Source organism: Felis catus, chromosome D4, assembly GCF_018350175.1.
Source record: "Felis catus isolate Fca126 chromosome D4, F.catus_Fca126_mat1.0, whole genome shotgun sequence".
NCBI classification, from domain to species: domain Eukaryota; kingdom Metazoa; phylum Chordata; class Mammalia; order Carnivora; family Felidae; genus Felis; species Felis catus.
Genome location: NC_058380.1, coordinates 62,362,070 through 62,386,604, shown reverse-complemented (window position 1 = coordinate 62,386,604; position 24,535 = coordinate 62,362,070). Strand labels below are relative to the sequence as shown.

General features: G+C 42.4%; 1 protein-coding gene and 1 non-coding gene across 13 annotated transcripts in view; one reads left to right on the top strand and one right to left on the bottom strand.

Annotated features, from left to right (window-relative positions):
* Nucleotides 1-453: 453 nt before the first annotated feature.
* Nucleotides 454-24,535, bottom strand: part of INVS (inversin) — a 156,328-nt gene continuing 132,246 nt past the window's right edge. For 8 of the 12 annotated variants that reach the window (XM_003995663.6, XM_006939316.4, XM_006939317.5 and 5 more), the window contains 4 exons: nucleotides 15,235-15,952; nucleotides 4,668-4,897; nucleotides 3,859-3,933; nucleotides 454-706 (listed from right to left, as the gene is read on the bottom strand). In XM_003995663.6, the coding sequence (XP_003995712.2) occupies nucleotides 555-706; nucleotides 3,859-3,933; nucleotides 4,668-4,897; nucleotides 15,235-15,952 (1,175 nt within the window). In that variant the 3' untranslated portion in view covers nucleotides 454-554. Of the gene's footprint in view, nucleotides 707-3,858; nucleotides 4,037-4,667; nucleotides 4,898-5,950; nucleotides 6,181-15,234; nucleotides 15,953-24,535 lie in introns of those variants that run through there. The other 4 variants (XM_006939320.4, XR_006588710.1, XM_045043038.1 and 1 more) reach the window with 4 other exon arrangements.
* LOC111557696 lies at nucleotides 13,606-13,712 on the top strand. The gene has a single exon (XR_002737924.1). It is a non-coding gene; the product is annotated as a U6 spliceosomal RNA (small nuclear RNA).

Below are 24,535 nucleotides of genomic sequence, written 5' to 3'. Positions count from 1 at the left end.
TAACCACTGAAATTTATGCCAGGTGTTCTTATAGCTTGAATGTATGTAGGTTTAGCAGTTTTCCCTGCCAATAGGAATGGCATTTTGACAAGCTTGCTCACCTATAGGTCAGGCAGAAAATACAAGTGAATTGGTAGGTTATGCATGAATGGTCTGGTCCAACTGATAAAAATGGCTGCTATAGGACAGGCTCTTCCCCCTCTCATGTAGGTTCTTCCCTGGAGCCAAAAAACCAGGCTTGCATCAGCTGGCTGGCAGAAATCTCATGTTAGTGCTCATGTTCTTAGTTTGGCTTAGATGTTACTGTTAATTATGTGTTCTACTTTATAGCTATACTGACTGAAGTGAGGGCAGACAGCTAGGAAGTTTGCACGGGTATAGTCTACTGTGGTGGTTGTAGCACAGGCTAACAGTGCTGTATAAGAGCAGAAAGAAAACATCCTGACATTGTCATTCAGTTGTTACCATGTTTTCAGGCTAATAAGGCTTGAGGCATGAATATTAAAGTTTTCTCAAGATGGAAAAGTTAATCAGCAGAGAATTAGAACTCTGCACTAGCTATTCCAGTTCCCCCGGACACGGTCTTCCTCCACAGGTGGTCGAAGCTTTGTTTTGGTTTTTGATTGAGTAGCTGATTGCAGGTTATAAGAAAAATTCTTTGATCTTCCACTATTCTCAAGGAGGTGTATACACTGCAAGTTGCTCACTGTTAAAAGCAAATACCAGAGAGATATTTGTTATTTTTAATACTGAAAAGTTCATTGCTGGTGAGGTAAAGGGTTTAGATACGGACTATCCAGGGAGCTAGGAAGGTGACAGCCAGTTTGTTGTAGAGACAGGTGACTTACCAACCTTGCATTTTACATCATCCTCCAAGATATAGGACATTTTTAAAGATTGAGAGCGAAAGCACAAGTGGGGAAGGTGCAGAGAGAGGAAGAGAGAGAATCCCAAGGAGGCTCTGCACTATCAGTGCAGAGACTCAGAGCTTGGACTCATGAACCATGAGGCAGTGACCTGAGCCGAAGTTGGACACTTCCACCCAGGTGCCCTGATACCTGACAGCTCTTGAAGAACCTTGACTGGGAGAGGCCAGGTACTTGAGATGGGACTGGGACCTAGGTCTTCAGTCTGTCTAGAATAACTGGTATAGCTTTCTTTATGTAGGTCATACATAACACAAACACATATACACATGTATTTCTCAACTTGCCATGTACCACACACTAGGCTATATAGTACATTCTAGAAAACCGTTTCATTTGAAAATTTACTATCTTCAAGGATGACAGACTGATAGGCATATCAACCTTGAAATGGGTATTTTTAGGCCTTTTTATGACTTTGAAGTTACTTATAAGATGAAAACTTTTAAGATGTCACAGTTGGAAAACAGTGATGTATTCAACCCTCTTCCTGAGGCCAAATTGTTCTGTTTTTCCTCTCTCTGTGGAGCAAAGGAGCAAACATGAAAGGTGAGTAGTTTCAGAAAGTTACAAACACGTCTTTCTTTTTCTCTCCTGGTTTTATTATGGTTATTTAAAGTGAACTACTGATACTGAATTCTGTTTCTGGCTGCCTTTACTGTATCAAGTCTTGAGTTATCTGTATACCCATCTGTAGATGGGCAGGAATATTCTGCATTCATACAAAGGGGTTATCATTAGTAGTAATCACTTGAGCCATGGTTATTCCATTCATTGGAATGGGCTTTTTAAAGGTAGTTCTTTTATATTTAAAAAGAAGGGCTCCCAAATTTAGGAGTGTGAGCCCAAGCAAGGGGGAGAGGCAGAAGGGAGTGGTGGGGGGGGGGGGGGTAGAGAATGAATAAATCTCAAGCAGGCTTCCATGCTCATCACAGAGCTTAACACAGGGCTTGATCTCACTACCATGAGATCATGACCTGAGCCGAAATCCAGAGTCAGATGCTTAACTGACTGAGCCACCCAGGTGCTCCCTGGAGGTTATATATTTATATACATATATAAGTTCTATGTATATGCTCTCTGACCAATACTATGCTGCTATTTTGTGGGTGGTATACGGGGGTTGCTGTTGAAGGACTAGAGAAAACAGGGATTGTGGAGTCTCCCAAATGCATGTAGAGAAACACAGGCCAAGGAGGCTATATACTTTGCTATATCCAGCTCACTTTCTGCTTCCTCTTTAAAGAGGTAAAGGCACTACTAAAGCCTCTCCTATGCTGGAAGTTGGGAGCAACAATCCTTGCTTAAGTATTTGAGCACCTACGGTGTGCCAAATAATTTCCTAAAAGTGAATAGGACAGTGAGCAAATCAGAAGATCCTTAACCCCATGGAATTCTCAAAGCAAAAAAATGAACTAACATTTTTATTCATGGAGAAGACCAAAATTAATGTTCTCTTTTTGGTTCAGTTGGGCACAACTGACACACAGAAATTTCTGCAATGTGGAATCACAGATGCCCATTTCCATGGAAACTATCTATAGATGCTTTCTGTATGAAACATATATGGGCTCCAGCTACACTAATTAGCAGTTCCGATAATCAGCTCACTGGACAGTGCCTTAATGTACATGTGTAGACTTAACAAAACCTTGTGTTTGTTCCCCCAGTTAGGGTTAGGAAAAGATTCTCTTAAGACCTTGTCTGTTTTCAAGCCACTTAGAATTACATGTGTAGGACAAACAAGCTACTTGTTCATGTGAAATCCCAAAAAACCACTAAGTATATTTGAGTTTGTTTATTCGTCCCTTAACTGTGAACCCTTTGACTAAAAACCTTTTGTATTTCTAAACACCTCATTTTTATGATTTCTGATGGTCTCAAGAGAAAAATCCAGGACTAAGTAAAAAAAATGTTTTATTTAAATGCTACTTTTCTGGTAGTTCTGTCTGACCATTGTTTTTGAAACTAATTTTCAATTCAAGTAGAACAAAAGCTTTTTTTTTTTTAACATGGAAAGTTTCAAAGGAATTAAGGCCCACGGTTGTAACTACCCTATCCGCTACTCCCTGATCAGCCTGCCTATATTACATGAGTTGCCCAACCCATATTAAAGATTGGGCAGTAATTACACTGTCCCCTACCTCCAGGTTCTGCCCCCCCCACCACCCAATCAAAAACTAAATGAATGTTAAAGTTCACGCTGACAGTCATTGTTCACCTTCCAGCTGCACTCTATTCCTGCAGGATGACTGGATCAGCAAGGGTGGGGTGGGGGGAGAGTGTTGCCATAGCCACCCATGAACAACACTGGATCTGGCATTAACTGCTGACAGCACTGAACTTATCACCCAGATTTAATGCTGGTGTGAATGAAGGGGGCCCAGAGTAAAATACTCTTGTCTTGTGGCTGAAAAGAAAGTTCCCTGAGCATGAGTGAAATTGTGCACGGTGAAGCCTGAGCAGGACGTGTTATTAAATATTACATGTCCCCTTCATGGGGCCGTGAAAGGCAAAGGCCAGAATTTGTGGATAAGGAACCTCTCAAGTTTGGGAAGGAGATGAAGAATCTTAATGTGAAATCAATACAGAACAAGAATTCCCAAGGTATTACTTTGAAGAATGACAGTATTTTCATTTCCCCCCCTTCATGTGAACAAGTATGTAAAAGTACCATTTATTGTCTTTACTGGAGGTAACGTTTACAATAACTTGCGGTTGTGAAAATAACTTGCCTGTTAGGCATGTTGATTGCAGTAATAATTCCACGAAAGGGGAATGAAAAACATGTACACCTCAAAGGAAATGACCATTGGAAATCCCTAGCAATCTCTGTCCTCATGTCTTCCATCTTTGAGGATGAAACAAAAAAGGCAAATGCTTCCCCACATTGTCTTCCCAATCTGCTTTGCCAGTGCAGTGGCTACCTTACCTGAATTGAGACGCAGCACAGGATGGGCTTTGGAAGATCTTGTGGGATGAGGAACTTTCCCTTCTTGAGAACAACCTGAAATCAACCAACAGTGACTATTCCTCTCTGACCAAGGTTAGCTGTGGCCTCACCAAGTTCTAAGTTCCTTTTTGAGGTAAAGGCTTGAGCTTGTTGATATCTGCCAAGAGAAATTAGGTATGGTGTGGAAATACCATGTAGGCCCAGAGTAAAGTCCTGAGCTTTTGCTGCCTGGGCTGCAGATCTATTTCTCAAGTGCCTTGGCTCAACTTTTTTCTTTTGGGGAGCTATCTAGGTCTCTTCTCTGCTGAGTTTATTTGAATGGGTTCTTTCCAGAGCTGAAAATGTTCGAATTTAAAGCAATTCATCTGCTGAGCAAGTATTTACTATTGTGCGTGGGTCTGGGGCATTCCCACAGATGGGCAGCCCTGTACTATTTTAGCATAAGGAAGGTCAAAGTGAGGCAGGCAAGGTGTTCCTGCTTCTGGAGCCCTCCAAATGGGTAATATAAGGGGAGGACCCAAGCAGTGGTCTGGAGGGGTTTAAAGGGTAATGAAGGCCAGCAGAAGACCTCTTGATTGAGATGCCAGAATGCATCATCAAACCAGTTCTTAGCTAGAATTGCTGGAGGGGAGGCATTAAATGTGTGTTGAAAATTCTCTTGGTTCTTGGAAGTAAAGTTCCTATCTGAATGGAGGTTTGCCCAGTGTAATTAAATCCCATTTCAGATTCTGATGCAACACTCTAGGGGTGCTTGTTGTCAACTACAACGTGCCCAGAAGGACATTTACCGTAGATTTGCTTGAGTACTAAGTGTCTGGTGGACTTTGTGCCTGAGCTGCCCTTGGATGGACTCTTCGTGGTCCTGCTTACTGCAGTGGTCTTTGGGGGGGTTAGTTCCAGTTCTTTCCTCCAAACTTGGAGCAGCAATGCCAGGCACTCTCGGTTCCATCTGTCCACATCTCTGGTTCCAAGCTGCTTCATGTGCAGAAGGTGGGACAGGTGCTTCCTAAGCTGGTAGCTGGTGAGGTCAGAAGAGAGGAGAGACTTTAAGATCACAGTACTGAGAAAAGAAAGTTTCCTTAGGGTTCCTAGAAGCTATAGGTATAGTTTGCTGAACTGGGAGATTCATTTAAGCTCCCATTCCTAATTTACAGTGGCAGTAGGTTTAATGTTGAAAAAAAAAAATCATTATTTTTTAAAATCAAACAGTCCTGAACTAGGAATCAAGATGAGTCTGCCCTCAGGGTGGGTTGGGCTAATGTGTAAATAAATGAGAAGTACTATGTAAAACCGAGGAGCTAGATTGCATGAGATCATGTGAGACTGATAATTCCTGGTGGTCTGGTAAGGCTTTATAAGGCTGATACTTGTGCTGGGCTTTAAAGGATGCATAGGAGCTTACTGGGCAGAGAAGGGTACTCTAGGCAGAACTGGCGTAAGTGGAGATATGGACATTTGTGCCAGGAAAGTAATGAGAGGAGTACGAAGCATTGTGTATTTTGTGAAGAAGGATGGAAGGCTAGGCTACACTGGAAGGAGCCAACATTTGTTCAGAGCCTGTTACATGTCAGGCACATTCCTCACAATTAAGGTGAAAATCCATCAAGTAGACAGGGCTGAGCAGATGGCACATCACACCAGGATGACAACACAGGTTGTTCCTTATTCCCTTTACCAAAACAACAACTAACAACTATTCACGGATAAGACACCACTGAGAAAGTCCTAGAACATGGGAGAGAGGCTGCAGCCCCTTGCACCACAGGGGCCAAGACAGACTACAATGGGATATGAGGAACAGCTACATGCAGACTGCACTGCCCCTCCATAAGGCTGGTGTAACACCACACCAAGATGACTTTAGCCTATGGTTCCTCAAATGGGAAAAAGGAACCCAGGGTGGAATCCAGCACCCCCAGCATTGTAGGTCACTTCTTGGGAGCCCCCACTCTGGTCTCATCCCATGGGGATTGCCAGGGAATCTGTGGGACTTGGCCACTGGGAGCCTGTGATGGGGAAGGTAGGGGCTTGCAACAACCAGTATGTGGGTCTTTGCAGACCAAGTTCCTACCTGCAGTGTCCAAGTAGTAGTCCCAATCTTTAATTTTGCTCATCTGCAGAGCCAAAACAGAGGTGCGGTCTGACCAGGGAACTCAGCAGGGTGCCTGAGTGGTTCTTAAAGAGCCTTGTCACCGCTGGAAGTCTGGTCTGCTTCAACTCAGGCAGGGGAGCTGAGGCATAACCTGGCCCACACATGAGTGTTGCTCCTGGCCCTGCCTGACCAAAGCCTGGACAGACCACCTGGAGAGGTATAGCAGGTAGAGCTGGTTATCTGCAAAGCAAAAACCGTGGCCCTGTATAGCCAGGGACCTTGGGGTGCAGGTCAGCTTGAGTCAGCCACAAAACTTTAGGCCTTGGAGCTGGTTCTCATGCTCTCCATGAACAGGGAAAGTGATTCATAGCCCTAGCCATTGCTGAATAGAGCCTTCAGCCCATCTGACCAGGAAACCTAGCCAGATCACACAGGAAGCTGTGTAGCCCATCCAAAGACCTTGTTATAGTGGCACTTGAAGAGAAAGCACAACCTGGTACTATCCCTGTCTGCACTGCAAAACTGGTGGCCCCACCTGGCCAGGAAACTCCATGCACAATCTTGTCTGACTTGAGTCCCTAAACAACCTGTGCAGGCCCTATGGCCTGTCCTGCTGCTCTGTCAGTTCAGGGAAGTGACTTCATAGCCCCACCTACTAGTAAGCCTGACTAGAAAACCCAGGCACCTGCAGAGCCCATCCTAAAGCCTTGCTTGGGCAGAGAACCAACTCAGCAGTCCTATTCAACTATTCCCAGCTAGCAGCACACCCCACCCCTTGCCCCACCCCAACCTCAGAGCTTGCCCTGCCCAAAAACAGACTGCCTTAAAAGCAACCTTCATCTGTCCAAGAATGTTACTAGTAGACATGTCCAGAAACCCAAACTGAGCTGCCTGGTGAAGAACTCTTGGTTGAAGCAAACCTATGAAGTATGGAAGAGTAGACCACTTCTTCAAATGTTGAGATAGCAGCATCAGAAATTAGGAATCACAAAAGAATCAGGTAGACATGACCATGCCAAAGGAAACTAATACAGTTCTGGTAACTGACTAAAATAGAGATCTGCGAGGGGCACCTGGGTGGCTCACTTGGTTAAACATCTGACTTTGGCTGAGGTCATGATCTCGTGGTTCGTGAGTTCGAGCCGCATACCAGGCTGTGTGCCGACAGTGCAGAGCCTGGAGCCTGCTTCATATTCTGTGTCTCCCTCCCACTCTGCCCCTCCCCCACCTGTGCACGCACGTGTGCTCTCTCTCAAAAAGACAACATTAAAATTTTTAAAAAAGGACATGGAGATCTGTAAACTGTTCTACAAACAATTCAGAATTCTTTAAAAAAGTTTAGTGAATTACAAGAATGCACAGACAACTAAATAAAATTAGCAAAATAATGCATGAACAAAAAGAAATTCAACAAAGAAAAATGGGGGGGGGGGTGTGGTGCAGAAAAAGAAATCCTAGAGCTGAAAAATACAACGTCTGAACTGAAGAATTCAATAGAGAACTTGAAAATCAGACTCGACCATGTAGAAGAAAGAATCTGTGACCTAGAAAACAGGGCATTTAAAATTATGTAGTCAGAGGAGCGAAGGAGAAAAGAATGAAAAAGTGAAGAAGGTATATGGGACATATAGGACATGCTAAAATGAATTGCATTATGGGAATTTGAGAAGAGAAAAAGAATGGGACAGAAAATATATTTAGGGCAGTAATAGCTGAAAGTTTCTCAAACTTGGAGAGAGAAATGGACATTGAGATCCATGAAGCTGAGACACACTATATTGAGACACACTATATTGTCATGAGTCTAATGTTGAAATAAGCAAAAGAAAATTATATATAACTATGAATGCACTTCTCAACAAAAAATTTTCAGGTCAGGAGAGAATAGGATGATATATTCAAAATATTAAAGGAAAAAACTGTCAAGAATTCTATAGTTGGCAAAACTGTCCTTTAGAAATGAAAGAGAAAAAACAAACTAAAACCGAAGTAGCTCATAATCTTACTAGACCTTCCTTGTAAGAAATGCTAACGGGAATTCTTTGAAAGTAAAAGGATGCTAGTTAACATCATAAATACTTAAGGTAGCCTAAAACTCACTGGTAATAGTAAACATATAGTCAAAATTAGAATTTGTAATATGATAATGGTTATGCATTATGTACTTTTAAAAGTTTAAAAACTTAAGGGGCACCTGGGTGGCTTAGTCGGTTAAGTGTCTGACTCTTGATTTCAGCTCAGGTTATGATCTCATGGTTTGTGAGATAGAGGCCTGCATCCAGCTCTGTGCTAACAACATGGATCCTCCTTGGGATTCTCTTTCTCCCTCTCTCTGACCCTCCCCCGCTTGTGATCTCTCAACCTCTCTCAAAATAAACTTAAAAAAATGTTAAAAAAGGTAATAAAAGTAACCATAACTACAATGGCATGAAACTAGAAATCAATTCTAGGAAAACTGGGAAATTCACAAATAAATGGAAGTTAACATTTTTCCTGAGCAACCAATGGATCAAAGAATGAATAAAAGGAAAACAAAGTATCTTGAGACCAAAATGAAATACAACACACCAAAACTTACAGAATGCAGCAACAACAGTTTTAAGAGGGAAGTTCAGAGTAATAAATGCCTACATTAAGAATCAAGAAAGATCTGATAACCTACTCTTTAAGAAAGTAGGAAAAGAACAAACTAAGTCCAAAGTTAGCAGAAGGAAGGAAATAATAAAGATTAGAGCAGAAATAAGAGCAGGAAAACAACAGAAGATTAACAAAACTAAGACTTGGTTCTTTGAAAAGAAACAAAATTGGGGCGCCTGGGTGGCACAGTCGGTTAAGCGGCTGACTTCAGCCAGGTCACGATCTCACGGTCTGTGAGTTCGAGCCCCGCGTGAGGCTCTGGGCTGATGGCTCAGAGCCTGGAGCCTGTTTCCGATTCTGTGTCTCCCTCTCTCTCTGCCCCTCCCCCGTTCATGCTCTGTCTCTCTCTGTCCCAAAAATAAATAAACGTTGAAAAAAAAATTAAAAAAAAAGAAACAAAATTGACAAAACTTTAGCTAGACTAACCAAGGCAAAAAGAGAGATGATCCAAATCAAAATTATGATTAAAAAAGGAGACATTACAACTGATCCCCAATAGAAAGGCAAAGGACCATAAGATACTACTATGAACTGGAACAACCATTAAGATGCTATATGACAAACTGGACAACCTAGAAGTAATGGAAGTTATTAGAAACCTGTAAGACTGAATCAAGAAGAAACAAAATATATAGTCAATGTTCTACGTCACGTTAATAAAATCATACGATTATCACAATAGAAGCAGAAAAAGCATTTTTACAAAATTTGACATCTGTTCATGGTAAAAATTTAACAAATTAGGTATATAAGAAATGTACCTCTACATAATAACGGCAACATGACAAGTCCACAGTTAACATCAGTGGTGAAAAGTTGAGAACTTTTCCTCTGAGAATAGGAACAAGACCAGGGTGCCCACTCACAACTCCCATTCAACACAGTACTGGAAGTCCTAGCTAGAGCAGTCAGGCAAGAAAAAGAAATAAAAGGCATCACATAAAGAAAGGAAGAAGTGACTCTGTCTCTATTTGCAGATGATTTTACATATAGAAAAACTTCAGGACTCCAGAAAGTGTTAGAGCTAATAAACAAATTCAGTAGAGTTGTAGGATACAAAGTTAACATACAAAAATAAGTGACATTTCCATACACTAAAAAAATTATCTGCAAAACTAATAAAATGACCCCCATTTACAACAGCACCAAAAACAGTAAGATAGGAATAAATTCAACTGAAGAAGTGAAAGATCTCTACTGAAAACTACAAAACACTGATGAAATAAATTGAAGACACAAATAAATAGAAAGATATTCTGTCTTCTCGGATTGCAGGAATATTATCCATAGTACCCAAAGTCATCTATAGATTCAGTGAAATTCCTATTAAGATTGGAGTGGCATTTTTTATAGAAGTAGGAAAAACAATTATAAAATTTATATGGAACCATAAAAGTACCCAAATAGCCAAAGCAATCCTGAGAAAGAAGAACAGAGAAGTATCATACTTCCTGATTTCAAGCTTTATTATAAACTCATAGTAATCAAAACAGTATGGTACCAGCATAAAAATAGATGCATAGACCAATGGAAGAGAACTAAAATCCCAGAAATTAACCCGTGCGTATATGGTCAATTATATTTGACAAGGGAGCCAAGCACACTCCATGGAGGAAAGACCATTTGTTTTATAGATGGTGCTGGAAAAACTGGATATTCACACGTAAAAGAATGAAACTAGACCCCTATCTTACACCACTCACAAAAATAGACTTGATATGGATTAAAAAGCCTTAAATGTAAGACCAGAAATTCCTAAAAGAAAACCCAGGAAAAAAGCTCCTTGACAGATACGTTGCCAGATTTGTTTTGTTTTTGTTTGTTTGTTTGTTTTGGATAGGACACTGAAAGCACACACAAACAAGCAGAGCTACAAAGTAAAAAGATTCAGCACAGCAAAATAATCAACAAAATTAAAAGACAACTATGGAAGAGGAAAAATATTTACAACTCATGTATCTGATAAGAGGTTATTATCTAAAATATATAAGGAACTCCTACAACTAAATAGCAAAACCCCCCAAAGAATCCATTGATAAAAATGGGCAAAGGACCTGAATAGACATTTTTCCAAAGAAGATACATGAATGGACAACAGGTACACAAGAAGGTGCTCAACATCATTACTAATAGAGGAAATACAAATCAAAATCACAATGATATACCACATCATGTCTGTTAGGATGGCAATTATCAAAAGACAAGAGGTAACAAATGTTGGTGAGGGTGTGCAGAAAATGGGAGTCTTGTGCACTGTTGACGGGACAGTAAATTGGTTTGGCCACTATGGAAAGCAGTATGGATTTCCCTCAAAGAGTTAAAAATAGAGCTACCATATGATGCAGCAATTCCACTTCTGGGGATTTATATAGAAGGAGATGAAAAACTGTTGAGATACCTGCATCTCCACGTTCACATTAGCATTATTTACAATAGGCAAGACATGGAAGTGTCCACCCATGGGTGAATCAATAAAGAATGGTGGTGTATATATACAATAGAATATTATTCAGCCATAAAAAGAAGGAAATGCTGCCATTTGTGGCAACACGGATGGCCCTTGAGGGCATTATGCTAAGTGAAGTCAGAAAGAAATACTGTATGGTTTTACTCTTATGTGTAATCTTAAAAGATCAAATTTGTGGTTACCAGAGGCAAGGGGTGAGGGAAGGAGGAACTAGGTGTAGATGATCCAAAAGATACACACTTACAGTTATGAGATAAATAAGTGCTGGGGATATAATGGACAACATGATAACTATAGTTAACACTGCTTTATGGTCTATATGAAAGTTGATGAGAGTAAATCCTAAAAGTTCTCATCACAAGGGGAGAAAAAACCAATTTAAGTATCTCCCTGAGATAATGGATGTTAACTAAACTTATTGTGGTAATCTTTTCATATGAATCATATATGTAAGCCAAGTCATTATGCTGTACACCTTATACTTATACAAGGCTGTAGGTCAGTTACAGCTCAATGAAACTGGTGGGGAAAGAGGCTGAGTAACTTGCAGAAGGTCTCACAGCTAGAGCCAGGAGAGACCAACATTCAAACTCGGTGCCGTCTGGTCTAACAGCCAAATACTGCTAAGGACTTTGATCTGTACTATGTACTTAGTGGGCATCGGCAAAGGGTTTTAAAAAGGATGGCAAAAGTAAGAGCTGTATTTTACTAGGTTCATTCTGTTGCAGGGTGGGGCCTGGAGTGGGAGAAAGGTATGGGACATGGGGATGATGGCTGTCTTTACATCTAACATTGGGTTGATGGGCTCTATCCCACATGCACTCTAAAACTTACTGAACACAGCTGTTTTGGAGCCTCTCAAGGAAACCTGCATTACTGTTCATTATCGGGTTGGTAGCTGATGAGTTACTAGTGAGCTTATAAGGTGCTGCAGAAAGCAACAGGCCCCATGCCTGATTTTACCATACACCAAATGGGAAATGACGTCTTCCTGAAGTCTGCTGACAAGTCTTTGTGGTACTAGGCGCAGGTACTAGGTACTTCTCTCTTGCCCTAAAGGCCGATTTCACTCAAACTGCATGACTCTTCTTTTTCCTGTAGCATGCCAAACCAGGCACCTCTCTACTAGACTATAGATCACACTTCCAAAAAGCCAACTACGGAGAAAAGCTGGAGATCACGGGGCAATACTGCTCCATAGTTCGGCTTCTTTGGTTCGTAGGCAGAAAACTCACTGGGAAGCCCAGGTGTTGGCTTTCACTGTGTACAGTTTCCACCTAATCGATAGCGGAATGCAGACTTTTGAGTCTCTGTCCAGATGACAGGATGGTGCCAGGGGTTAGAGTAACAGCCTCTGTTCTTCTATTTTCAAGGAAAATAGCACTTCGGGTTTGTTGAGAGTCCTAAGATGCCCAGTCATCCCTATCAGCCCAGGGTTCACGGCTCTCCTTATGGTCCAGCCCGGCCTTGCTTACTGACCTCACAACATGCTAGAGAAGAGCTGATAGGAAGGTAGTTTACAAACGTTTAGATGAAGACGGAAGTGTTTAACACAACAACTGCTCTCAGCCACAGCAACTCTCCAGCCTCACTTAGGTCATCCAGTATCCAGTTTCAACATTGAAAATAAAGTCTTGATTGGTAATAAGATTCACACGTTAAGACTAAGCCTCACTCACCGCCTCAGGGCCCAAGCTTCACGCTGCTCGCCCTACCCCTGCCCGTTTCCCAGTCTGCCCATCTCCGTCCTCAACATGTCTCCTACGATAGTCTGCATTTGTGGAGCACGCGTGTGCCAAGCCCTGTGCTCTACCCCACCCCTCGTTGCTCCTTAGGTTTCGTGTCAGACACCATACCCTGCTCCAGGACAATGCTGTGAGCTCCCGTACTTAAAACAGAAGATGCACAGGCCGTATAACAGAATCAATGGGACTGTTTCTACTGTCACCAGACATGCGACTTCCCACAATGCGCAGCATCCCACAATCCCTTTGGGAGTCAAAGTCCCATCTCAGAATTGTACAATGGTGCAGCCAGAGGACCTGTGTAATTGCCTCCCCAGATGGGCCTACAGACTATGAGCCCACTGTTCCTGGGGGGATGACTGAAGGCTCATTTGCTGCTATGCACACTTACGGACAGGACCTGTCAGCTTCTGACTCTTCAAAGGAGTCAAAGAAACAGCTTGACTGGAAGGCATTTCAGCTAGGGAGCAGCTGTGGGGCCTGATATGGTACACCTTGTTGCCTTGTTTCGATCCCAAGTTTCAGCTGAAATACTTAAAAAGTTCCTCTGGGACGGTAGCCAGTGCACATCCTGGCAGAACTCCCCAAGGAGGGAGAGCAAGGACCATCCCCATCTATGGCTTCAGAGTCAGACTATCTCTGCTTCAAGCCAGTACAGCACTTATTAGCTCTGCAACCTTGGTGGGTTGATTAAGTTCTCTGTGCTTCAGTTTCCTCATCTGTGAAATGGGGGATAAGAACAGTGCCTCACACGGTTATTGGGAAGGATTAAATCCGTTAACACAGTGCTCGCTTCGGCAGCACATATACTAAAATTGGAACGACACAGAGAAGATTAGCGTGGCCCCCGCACAAGGATGACACACAAATTCATGAAGCGTTCCATATTAAAAAAAAACAAAACAGTTAACACACATAAAACTACTTAGAACAGCATCTGGCACAAGTGCCTAATAATGCCAAGTACTAGTATTAATGACAGTAATAAAACATCCCCCTGTAACAACATTACCTTGACGAGCGGGAGCACCATCCAGGCAGCCCTTTTCCCCCAGCCTGTTCTAAGGTGAGGAGCCGGAGGCCGGCCTCCGCTGCCGTTATCTTGACCACTGCAAACACTGCCTTTACTGAGAACATATGGGAAAGGCCCTTGAGTCCGAGCTTCAAGTGCCTGATCTGTATCCCCAGGACAAGTCATGTTCCCTGAGACCATTTGCTTGCCTGAAAAAATGGGAACACTGATCCCTATCGTGATGGCTTCCTGGGATGGCTGGGAGAGCAAAGGGGTTCAGGCAGGAGGTGACTTTATAAGACCAGCAGCTTGAACGGACACGAGGACCCACTGTAGCAAAGGCCGTGCCAGCATGGAGCAGATCGCCCGGCTTCCGGCCAGGCAGTCCTTGGCACCACAGTCCCTGAGGCCTCTCCCTGGATCTCACAAGAACCTCTCCCGCTCTCTCCTCTTTCTCTGCCAACGTTAGGGTCTCTCTGCCCTTTTATCTACTGACAAGGGTGTTGACATGCGGCACACCTGTGCTCGCAGGGATTTGCTTGCTTTGTTCCGTCAACCTTCCTCTCTGGCGATGGAGGCCACCTGACCCCCAGCTGTGGGCAGTGGCTCCAGCCCTCCCCCAGACGCTGGTCATTACTAAGGCCTAATGTAGATTTAGGTCCTAGTGGGGCCTGCAGATAGATGGAGGAGACTATGAAATATGTGAAAAACTGGTCGCAAAGGACTCCTCCAGTCCTCCAGAGATTCCTGCCTGGAGAGATCTGTCTCCGTATTTCAGGGAGCCTCCACCACGACTCCTAGCACCTACCCAACATTCCGAGCTTGGCAGGTGCTCTCACAGGTTGTTGCAATATGTTTAATACTCAGCCCCTCAACCGCACCCTGGCTTAGGTACTTGGGGTGTGACTGATTTGTGGGTAGTAAAAACATAAAAAGAAAAATAAAATATCTTCCACGGGTAGTACTTTAGAAATTACGAAGTGCACACTATCTCACTCAGCAGCCTGCCATATAAACAGGATGGGTGCAGCGATTACTAAATCCTATTTTACAGGTGAGGAAACTGAGGGTCAGGGAGGCCACGTGATTTGCCCGAGGTCAGATAACTTGTCAGAAACCCGAAACTCAGGCTTCCTGGTTACACACTGAGGCTTTTTTCCTGGACTCCAGGCTATCCTGGGTGCTTCCTACCTTTCTTGGCAAAAACATCTTCCAAATAGCTCATCCAATGTAAATAACTAGGACCTACACGTAGTGAATTTTATGGGCGGGTTCAGTAAGATTGGCCTTGTGCCAGCACGTGGAATTCACTAGAAAATGCCACTTGAGCACAGGGCGTGTCATGTTAGGAGCATCAGGACAACCACAGAATCAGAGACTCGTGGCACCCCCATCGTCCTACCTTCTCCAGGCCCGCTGGATGACCGCGGCCGCCTTGTTCTTCTTGCGAAACAGCTCTTTCCTGCTCCTTTCTCTCTGGATTATCTGCAGCCGCAGTTCTACGGGGAGAAGGTCAATATTGACACTCTGCCCAGAGAGGGGACCAGGTGCTGGATCAGTCTCCTTGGATAGCTGGGTGTCCTCAGACAGGGCAGATGTTCCCAGCTTCCTGACTCCCGACCTCAACACCTCTGTGCTCTGTGGCAAATCTGAGTAGATCCCTCCTGCGAGCTTGTCCTGTGTCACTTTGTTTCTTGGTGTCCGATGGTGGAGAGGATGCTGCCCAGCGTGGACCACCTCCCCCTTGGCACTGCCAGGCCGGCTAGAACCAGCCGGGGAGCCCCTTCCTCCTCTGAGCTCTTGAATGCGCCTTTTTTGGGAAGCACACCTGGCCTTGGGTGCTGGGTCCTGCCGCCTGCCGGGCTTCCGGTGGCCATCCTGCTGTGGAAGGCTTGCAGCTGCCCAACCGGGGTCCTCTCCTTCCTCATCAGGCCCAGCCGCCCTGATACAGGAGGGCTGCTTCAAGAAGCCTTTCCCCTTGTCACACCGCCGCTCACCAACTGTCTCACCTCCGGACTTCTCAACAGAGGAGACTCCCGGATGCCTGTTTCCATCCTTGCCTTTACTGGGGCTGAAGTGGACACAGGCAGATCGGCCTTTAGAGTGTTCTCTGGATGATTCTTGGGGAGATAAGGAAAAAAGGAAAGAATACTTATTGTCCCAAACTTACATAGTAGGGCAATTCTGCCCATTTCTTCACATAAAATACTCACACTCGTCCGATAGCTTCACCATGATAGTAGTGACTCTAATCAGAAAAAAAACGTTCAACTTCTATTTCTAGCAATGGAATGTTAGATAACCTGAAATCCTTCCCATTACAAGAACCTACAAATGCTGGGACGCCTGGGTGACTCAGTCGGTTGAGCGTCCGACTTCAGCTCAGGTCACGATCTCGCGGTCTGTGAGTTTGAGCCCCACGTCGGGCTCTGGGCTGACGGCTCGGAGCCTGGAGCCTGCTTCCGATTCTGTGTCTCCCTCTCTCTCTGCCCCTCCCCATTCATGCTTTGTCTCTCTCTGTCTCAAAAATAAATAAACGTTAAAAAAAATTAAAAAAAAAAAAGAACCTACAAATGCTGACTAAAGTACAATAAACACTCTCTTACAAGCACCATGGTGCCTTCAAGAAAATAAAGGAAATCCTTGGGAGGCCAAAAATAAAGAGAAAACTGAAAATCTGGGTGTTAAGCGTGTGAGCTGATCCAGCAGCCGTCTGGGCAGATAGTAGCGGTGGAGTGGGCAACAGTTGGTCTTATTAAATATCTGGCTGTGCACATCCTGACAAGGACAGAAAATGAGGGCTTGCAGGCAGATAGTTAGCTAGAACCATGACCCTGCATGAAGCCAGGACTCCTGAGGGGGTAAATCCTTTGGGAAATGATAGTCCAGATTAAAAAAAAAAAATCTAACTGCCAGCACTGGGGAACAACAAGCAAGGTTGTCTTCGCCTGGGTTCTGGATGGGGGAAAGAGTCTCCTTTGAAAATTCAAAACCCAAGTTCTCTGCCTCACGTGGTTTCATTTTCATTTATTCTTAACCCATAGGAAAAATTCATATAAGAACCTAGATGGTGGTGCAAGATGCTTTGTAGAAGCAAACACAATATTGCTTTAACATGGCATTCCCTCAACTCAGGCCACACAGAGGGGTCCTTCTGAAAATGACTTCATAATCTGAAATTATAAAATGCATGAGGAAACAATCTACCATAAATGAGTTAACAGACACAATAGCATTATTAGACTGGCAAGAACTTAGCTAATAGAATAGTGTGCACACACACACACACACACACACACACACATGAACTGATTAAACACACAGAAGAATTTAAAAATAAGAGGAAAGAACACACCTATTTGAAAAATCAATAAATACAACATCTAAAATGAAACATTTTAGACTCAATGTAAAAAGGAATGCCGGAACTTCTATAATGGCAGAATTGAGGCATACTCACCACTGAGGACAATAGAAAAGCCTAACAAAATATTACAAACCACCTGTCTGAAGACATCAAGAGGCTAACAAGTCAGGAAAAATAGGGGGCCAAGACACAGGAGAAGCAGGTAGCCAACAGAGGCATCTGGGCCATATGTTCCTAGGGGAATCATTTCCTCAAGGTCTAGAGGACAACACTTGGGAGTCCAGAACCTTGCAAGAAGCATTCTTTTGGACTGGAACCCTGGAGGGCTCTATTTTAGGAGAAAAGGGGAATGCGTGGTAAATTGACCCTTGCAGCGACTGAGTGCAGCTTTGCATCATCTCAGTTCTGGAGACTGGGTTAAGGTGATCTCGGGTTGTTCATTCTGGAAACTGGATTAAGGTGATCTTGGATTGTTCACACTCCTAAATGCCTGCTGGGAGCCAATGCAAATCCTTTCTGGAGGAATTAATATCGTCTTAGGTCTCAAGTTATTTCTATAGTTCTTTATATTAAATGTCTACCACTCAAACAAAGATATGCAGGCAGATAAGAAGACAAGACAATAAAAATGGACACACAGGGTATCCAGATAATGTGTTTTCAGAAACAGACTTTCAAATAACTATTTTGCAGTGCAAAAAAGTATCCAAACTAGCTACTCTTCATGTAAGACAAAAGGGGATATAAGAAAATATCCTTGTATCTCCTCATTTGTGTTTTTTTAAATGTTTAAATATTTATTTTTGAGAGAAAGAGAGAGACAGAACACAAGTGGAGGAGGGGCAGAAAGAGAGGGAGACACAGGATCCGAAGCAGGCTTCAGGCTCTGAGCTGTCAGCACAGAGCCCCATGTGGGGCTCGAACTCATGAGCCCTGAGATCATAATCTGAGCAGAAGTCAGATGCTTAACCAACGGAGCCACCCAGGCGCCCCTTTGTATCTGATATAGAAAGGATAAACCAGAAACTGAAGAGATTGGGTACTAACTGGGATGGGTCAGGAAAGGGATAGAAAGAAGAGGGAAATGGGAACTGGGTAGTGGGCCTGGGGGAGAGCAATGCTTCTCTGTTCATATCTTTTTGTACAGCTCTGACTTTTAGAACCATTATAATGGTTCACATACACCAAAAAAAGCCCCAATTAATTAACAATGTAGATGCCACTACACACCTATTAGAATGGTTGAAAACCCAAAAACACAGAAAACACCAAATGCTGAAGAGGCTGTAGAACAACAGGAACTCTTCACTCATTGCTGGTGGGAATGCAAAATGGTGCAACCACTTTGGAAATAGTGTGGCGGTTCCATACACAACCATTCTTACCATACAATCACGTAATTGTGCTCTGTCATTTACCCAAATGAATTTAAAACTTATGTCCACCCAAAAAACCTGCACGTGGATGTTGAGGGTAGCTTTATTCATAATTTACAAAACTTGGAAGCAACCAAGATGTACTTCAGTAGCTGAATAGATGGTTAAACTGTGATACATTCAGACAATGGAATATTATTTAGCACTTAACAGAAATGAATGGAAAGGAAATAAGTGCTAAACAGGAATGAGCTATCAAGCCATGGAGGATATTCCCAAGTGAAATATTACTTCCCTTACACGAATATCACTAGTGCATATTAGTAGGCGAAAAAGAAGCCAATCTGAAAAGACTACCTATTGTGTGATCCCAACTAAATGACTTTTGGAAACAGGCAAAACTATGGAGATAGTAAATGGATCAGTGGTTGCCAAGGACTCAAGGGAGGGAAGGATACTTAGGCAGGGCACCGGGGAATCATAGGGCAGTGTGATAGTTAATTCTGTGTGTGAACTTGACTGGGATAAGGGACATCCAGACAGCTGGGAAAACATTATTTCTGCATGTGTCTGTGAGCGTGTCTCCAAAAGAAATTAGCATTTGAATTTGCAGACTGAGTAAAGGAGAGTGCCCCCACCAATGCAGGTGGGCAACATCTAGTCTACCGAGGGCCTTAATAGAACAGGAAGTTGGAGGAAGGGGAAATCTGCTCTCTTTGCTTGAGCTGGGACAGCGTCACCTGCCCTTAGACACAGGAGTTCCTGGTTTTCCAGCTTTCGGACTTGCATCGGGACTTCTACCATCAGCCCCCTCATCCCCTTGATTCTCAAGCCTGGGGACTCGGCCTCACACCATCTGCTCCCCTGGTTCTCAAGCTTTCAGATTCACTGAATCATACCGCCCGCTTTCCTGGTTCTCCACTTTGGAGGTAGCAGATCGTGGGACTTTTCAGCCTCCATAATCAAGCGAGCCAATTTCTATAACAAACCTCCTCTTTTATATATATCCTATTGGTTCTGTTTTTCTGGAGAATCCTGACTAACACAGGCAGTGAAACTCTTCTGTATGACACTGTAATTAATGGTGGATACATTATACATTTGTCAAAGCCTACACCAGGCATGACGTCTGATGTAATTTGTGGGCTTCATGCGATAAGAATGGATCAATGTAGGTTTATCGCTTTTAACAAATGTACCACTCTGCTATAGGATGTTGATAGTGGGGGAGTATGCATGTGTTGGGGGCCAGGAGTGTATGGCCTTTCTGTTTCAATTTTGCTGTAACCTAAAACCGCTCTAAAAAGTAAACTCTATTTTTTAAAAACATTTTTAGTTATTTTATTTATTTTAGTTTTTAAGCTTATTTATTTATTTTGAGAGACAGAGACAGAGAGCAAGCAGGGGAGGGGCAGAGAGAAAGGTAGAGAGAGAATTCCAAGTAGGCTCCATACTGTCAGCACAGAGTCCGATGTGGGACTCGATCTCATGAACTATGAGATCATGACCTGAGCTGAAATCAAGAGTCAGACGCTTAAGCGACTGAGCCACCCAGGTGCCCCTAAAAAGTAAACTCTATTAAAAGGAAAAAAATTACGAGGTACAAACTTCCAGTTCTAAAATGGATAAGTCACAGGATGAAAAGTACAGCAGAGGAAATATAGTCAATAATATTATAATAGGGTTGTATGGTGACAGATGGTAGCTACCCTTGTGACCAGCATTGCATAAGGTACAGAACTGTCCAATCACTGGGTTGTAACCCTGAAACTAATGTAACATTGTATGTCAACCACACCTCATTAAAAAAAGGAAAAATAATGGAGACAGATGATATTAGATACTATTAACTAGTAATAAAATAATGTGATTTGGGTATTAATATAGATAGATTAGTGAGAAAAAAGACAAAGCTAAAAATATACCCATTTGTAAAAGTATATAATAAACATAGTATTAAATTTTTTAAAATGTTTATTTATTTTTGAGAGAGAGGAGAGAGAGAACAAGTGGGGAAGGGTCAGAGAGAGAGGGAGACATAGAATCTGAAGCAGGCTCCAGGCTCCGAGCTGTCAGCGCAGAGCCCGACGCGGGGCTCGAACTCACAAACCGTGAGATCATGACCTGAGCCTAAGTCGGACGCTCAACCGACTGAGCCACCCATGCACCCTTGATAGCATTTTTAATTTGTGGGTGTGGACCCAGAGAGGGATGCTGTACCCCTCCTGAAGCCGTTATTCACAAAGCCCGCTGCCAATTTTGCAGCTCCATGTATATGGCTATTACTCCATGAAGATTATTCCATGTATATGGCTAGAACAACTGCCTATTATCTAAAAAGAAGTCATTAGATTCCATCCCTATATAAAAAATTAAATTTGAGATAATAAAAATTGCTGTGTTTGTTAGATCTTGAAGTTGGAAAAACCTTTTCTTTTCTTTTTTTTCTTTTTTAATGTTTCTTTATTTCGAGGGAGAGAGAGAGACAGTGTGTGAGAAAGGGAGGGGCAGAGAGAGAGGGAGACACAGAATCCGAAGAAGGCTCCAGGCTCCAGCACAGAGCCCGATGTGGGGCTCGAACTCGCCAACCACGAGATCATGACCCAACCCAAAGTCAGACACTTAACTGACTGAGCCACCCAGGAGCCCCATGGGAAAATCCTTTCTTAGCATAAAATCACAAGAAGAAAAATCTCAAAAGAAAAAATTAAACAGAATTAAAAGGTAAAATAAAAAAAGACATTCACTATCTATGATAGACAAACGTTACTATTTTTATTATGTAACAAACTTTTAGAAATATTAAGAAAATTGGGGCTCCTGGGTGGCTCAGTCGGTTAAGCATCCGACTTTGGCACAGCTCATGATCTCGCAGTTTGTGAGTTCGAGCCCCGCACTGGGCTCTGTGCTGACAGCTCAGAGCCTGGAGCCTGCTTTGGATTCTGTCTCCCTCTCTCTCTGCCCCTCCCCTGCTCACGCTCTGTCTCTCTCTGTCTCAAAAATAAATAAACATTAAAAAAAAAAGGAATATTAAGAAAATGAAAAACCAATATAAAAATTGACAGAGGACATCTGTGAACAGTCCAGAAAATAAATACACAAAGCCAATGAAAATATGACAAAATTCTATCCTGCTAACTAGGATTCAATAAAATCATTATTTGCCTAAATGTTTGGAGAGAGTTTGGTTGTTTTTGTTGTTGTTGTTTCTTTGCTTTTAAAAGGGTATGACTTGGGAATGCAAACTGGTGTAGCCACTCTGGAAAACAGTATGGAGTTTCCTCAAAAAATTAAAAACAGAACTACTCTACGATCCAGCAATTGTACTACTAGGTATTTATTCAAGGGATATAGGTATGCTGTTTTGAAGGGACACATGCACCCCTATGTTTATAGCAGCACTATCAACAATAGCCAAAGTATGGAAAGAGCCCAAATGTCCACTGATGGATGAATGGATAAAGAAGATGTGGTGTGTATATATATGTATACATGTATATATATGTATATATGTATACATATATGTATACATATATATATATACACATATATATATATATGTATACACACACACACACACACACACACGCACACACACACACACACACACACACACACCCTGGAGTATTACTCGGCAATCAAAAAGAATGAAATCTTGCCATTTGCAACTACGTGGGTGGAACTGGAGTGTATTATGCTAAGTGAAATCGGTCAGTCAGAGAAAGACAAATATCATATTACTTCACTCATATGAGGACTTTAAGAGACAAAACAGATGAACATACAGGAAGGGAAGCAAAAATAATATAAAAACCGGGAGGGGGACAAAACATAAGAGACTCTTAAAATACAGAACAGAGGATTGCTGGAGGGGTTGTGGGAGGGGGGATGGGCTAAATGGGTAAGGGGCTTAAGGAATCTACTCCTGAAATCATTGTTGCACCATGTGCTAACTAACTTGGATGTAAATTATAAAAAATAAATAAATTATAGGGAAAAAAAAAAGGGTACGACAACCTTCTGCAACCTTCCCGGAATGAAATTTGACAGGATGTTTAAAGACCCATAAAAATTAGAGATGTACACAAAAATTTATATGAAAGTCTATTTAGCTTATATGTCCTACAACACAGACATGAATAAACAAGTCATGTTGTATTCATAATCTGATATAATACTAAGCAGCTAGTAACATTTTTGTTGAAAATAAGGAGACAATGTAAGAAGATCTCAAAACAGGATGCCCAGTTTTCTGAATTAAAAAAAGTTAAGTTCTAGGGGTGCCTGGGTGGCTCAGTTGGTTAAGTGACTGACTTCAGCTCAGGTCATGATCTCACAGTCCTTCATTTGAGCCCCACATCAAGCGCTGTGCTGACAGCTCAGATCCTGGATCCTGCTTCTGATTCAGTGTCTCCCTCTTTCTCTGCCCCTCCTCTGCTCATGCTCTGTCTCTCTTCATCTCTGAAAAGTGAATACATATTAAAAAAATTAAAAAAAAAAAAAAAGGAAAGTTGTAGCAGATGGAATGGAACCAAAGTTATAAGAGTTGTTAAGATTAAGGAAGATTTTTATTTATTTTTTGTTCTTTTATCTTTCAAAAATTGCTTTGTAATGGACATTAACTAATTTTGTAATTAGGAAAAACATCATTTCCTGTTTAAATAAAAAGTACTCAACTACAAAAAAAAAGGCCCAACAATTAAAATCAACTAGAATGTGGAAAAGAACTCAAAATGGAATATAAATAATAAACAAACCTAACTATCTTACAAATGAACTAGATAACCACACTAAAAGGTGAAGAAGAAAACTGACCTAAGTAACTTCACAAAAACAGATTTTGGCTGAATACTGTAAGGACAAAAAGTAATGTCTGTAAATACCGTGCTCTAGGTAGTAAGTCTTGTCTCTTGCAGGGATATGGGTTAGCAATTCTGAAACTGCTGTGCTGTATACTAGGATTGAACAAATAAACGTATATATCATAGATGAAGGGAGCTGATCTTTCACTACTGGAGGGAGCACTTCAAATAGAAAAGAATAAACTCTGTGGTGTTGAATAGAATTGGAGGTATCATAAATATGAACTCATGGAGTGTGTGTGTGTGTGTGTGTGTGTGTGTGTGTGTGTGTGTGTGTGTGTAATACACATACACACAGCTAGATGCAGAAACAAATGTAAACAATTTTTAGCTCTGTCTGCTGAAAGGGCTTAGGAGCAATGGTACTCCAGTAGTAATATGCCTACCTACCACTCAGATCTTGATTTCTTTAAAAAGATTTTTTTTAATGTGTATTTGTTTTTTAGAGAGAGAGAGAGAGACAGAGGCAAGCGGGGGAGGGGCAGAGAGAGAGGGAGACACAGAATCAGAAGCAGGCTCCAAGTTCTGAGCTGTCAGCAGAGCCCCACGTGGGGCTCAAACTCACAGGCCATGAGATCATGACCAGAGCTGAAGTCAGCTGCTTAACCCACTGAACCACCAAGGCACCCCCCAGATCTTGATTTCTAATACCATTCTTCAACAAAGGGAACCAGGATTCACTGGAGAAGTGGTTAATTCCAGGGCTTTAAGGCGGGGGTAGAGATATGATGAGGTTTCATTTTTGAAGAGACCAATCTGTTCACAGAGAGGAAAATGGATTAGGGGAGCCAGAGCAGATAAGTAAAACCAGTTAGGAAGCTACTATAATAGTCCAAGTTAGAGATGAAGGTAAGAAGATGCCAGGCAGAATATATGGTGGTAGATGAGAGAGAGAAAATGGGTTTGAAAGATATTTAGGAAGTAAATGAGATAAGACCTGGTGACAGATGGGGCATGGGTGGTAAAGGAAAAGGAGATAAGGATTACTCCTGGACTGAACGTACAGATGGATGAGTATATCGTTAACCAGTACACAGAGCAGGTTTGCATAAAATTTTCATCTGTCCTGTCTTGGATAGGTTGGGTTTGCGACGCCTT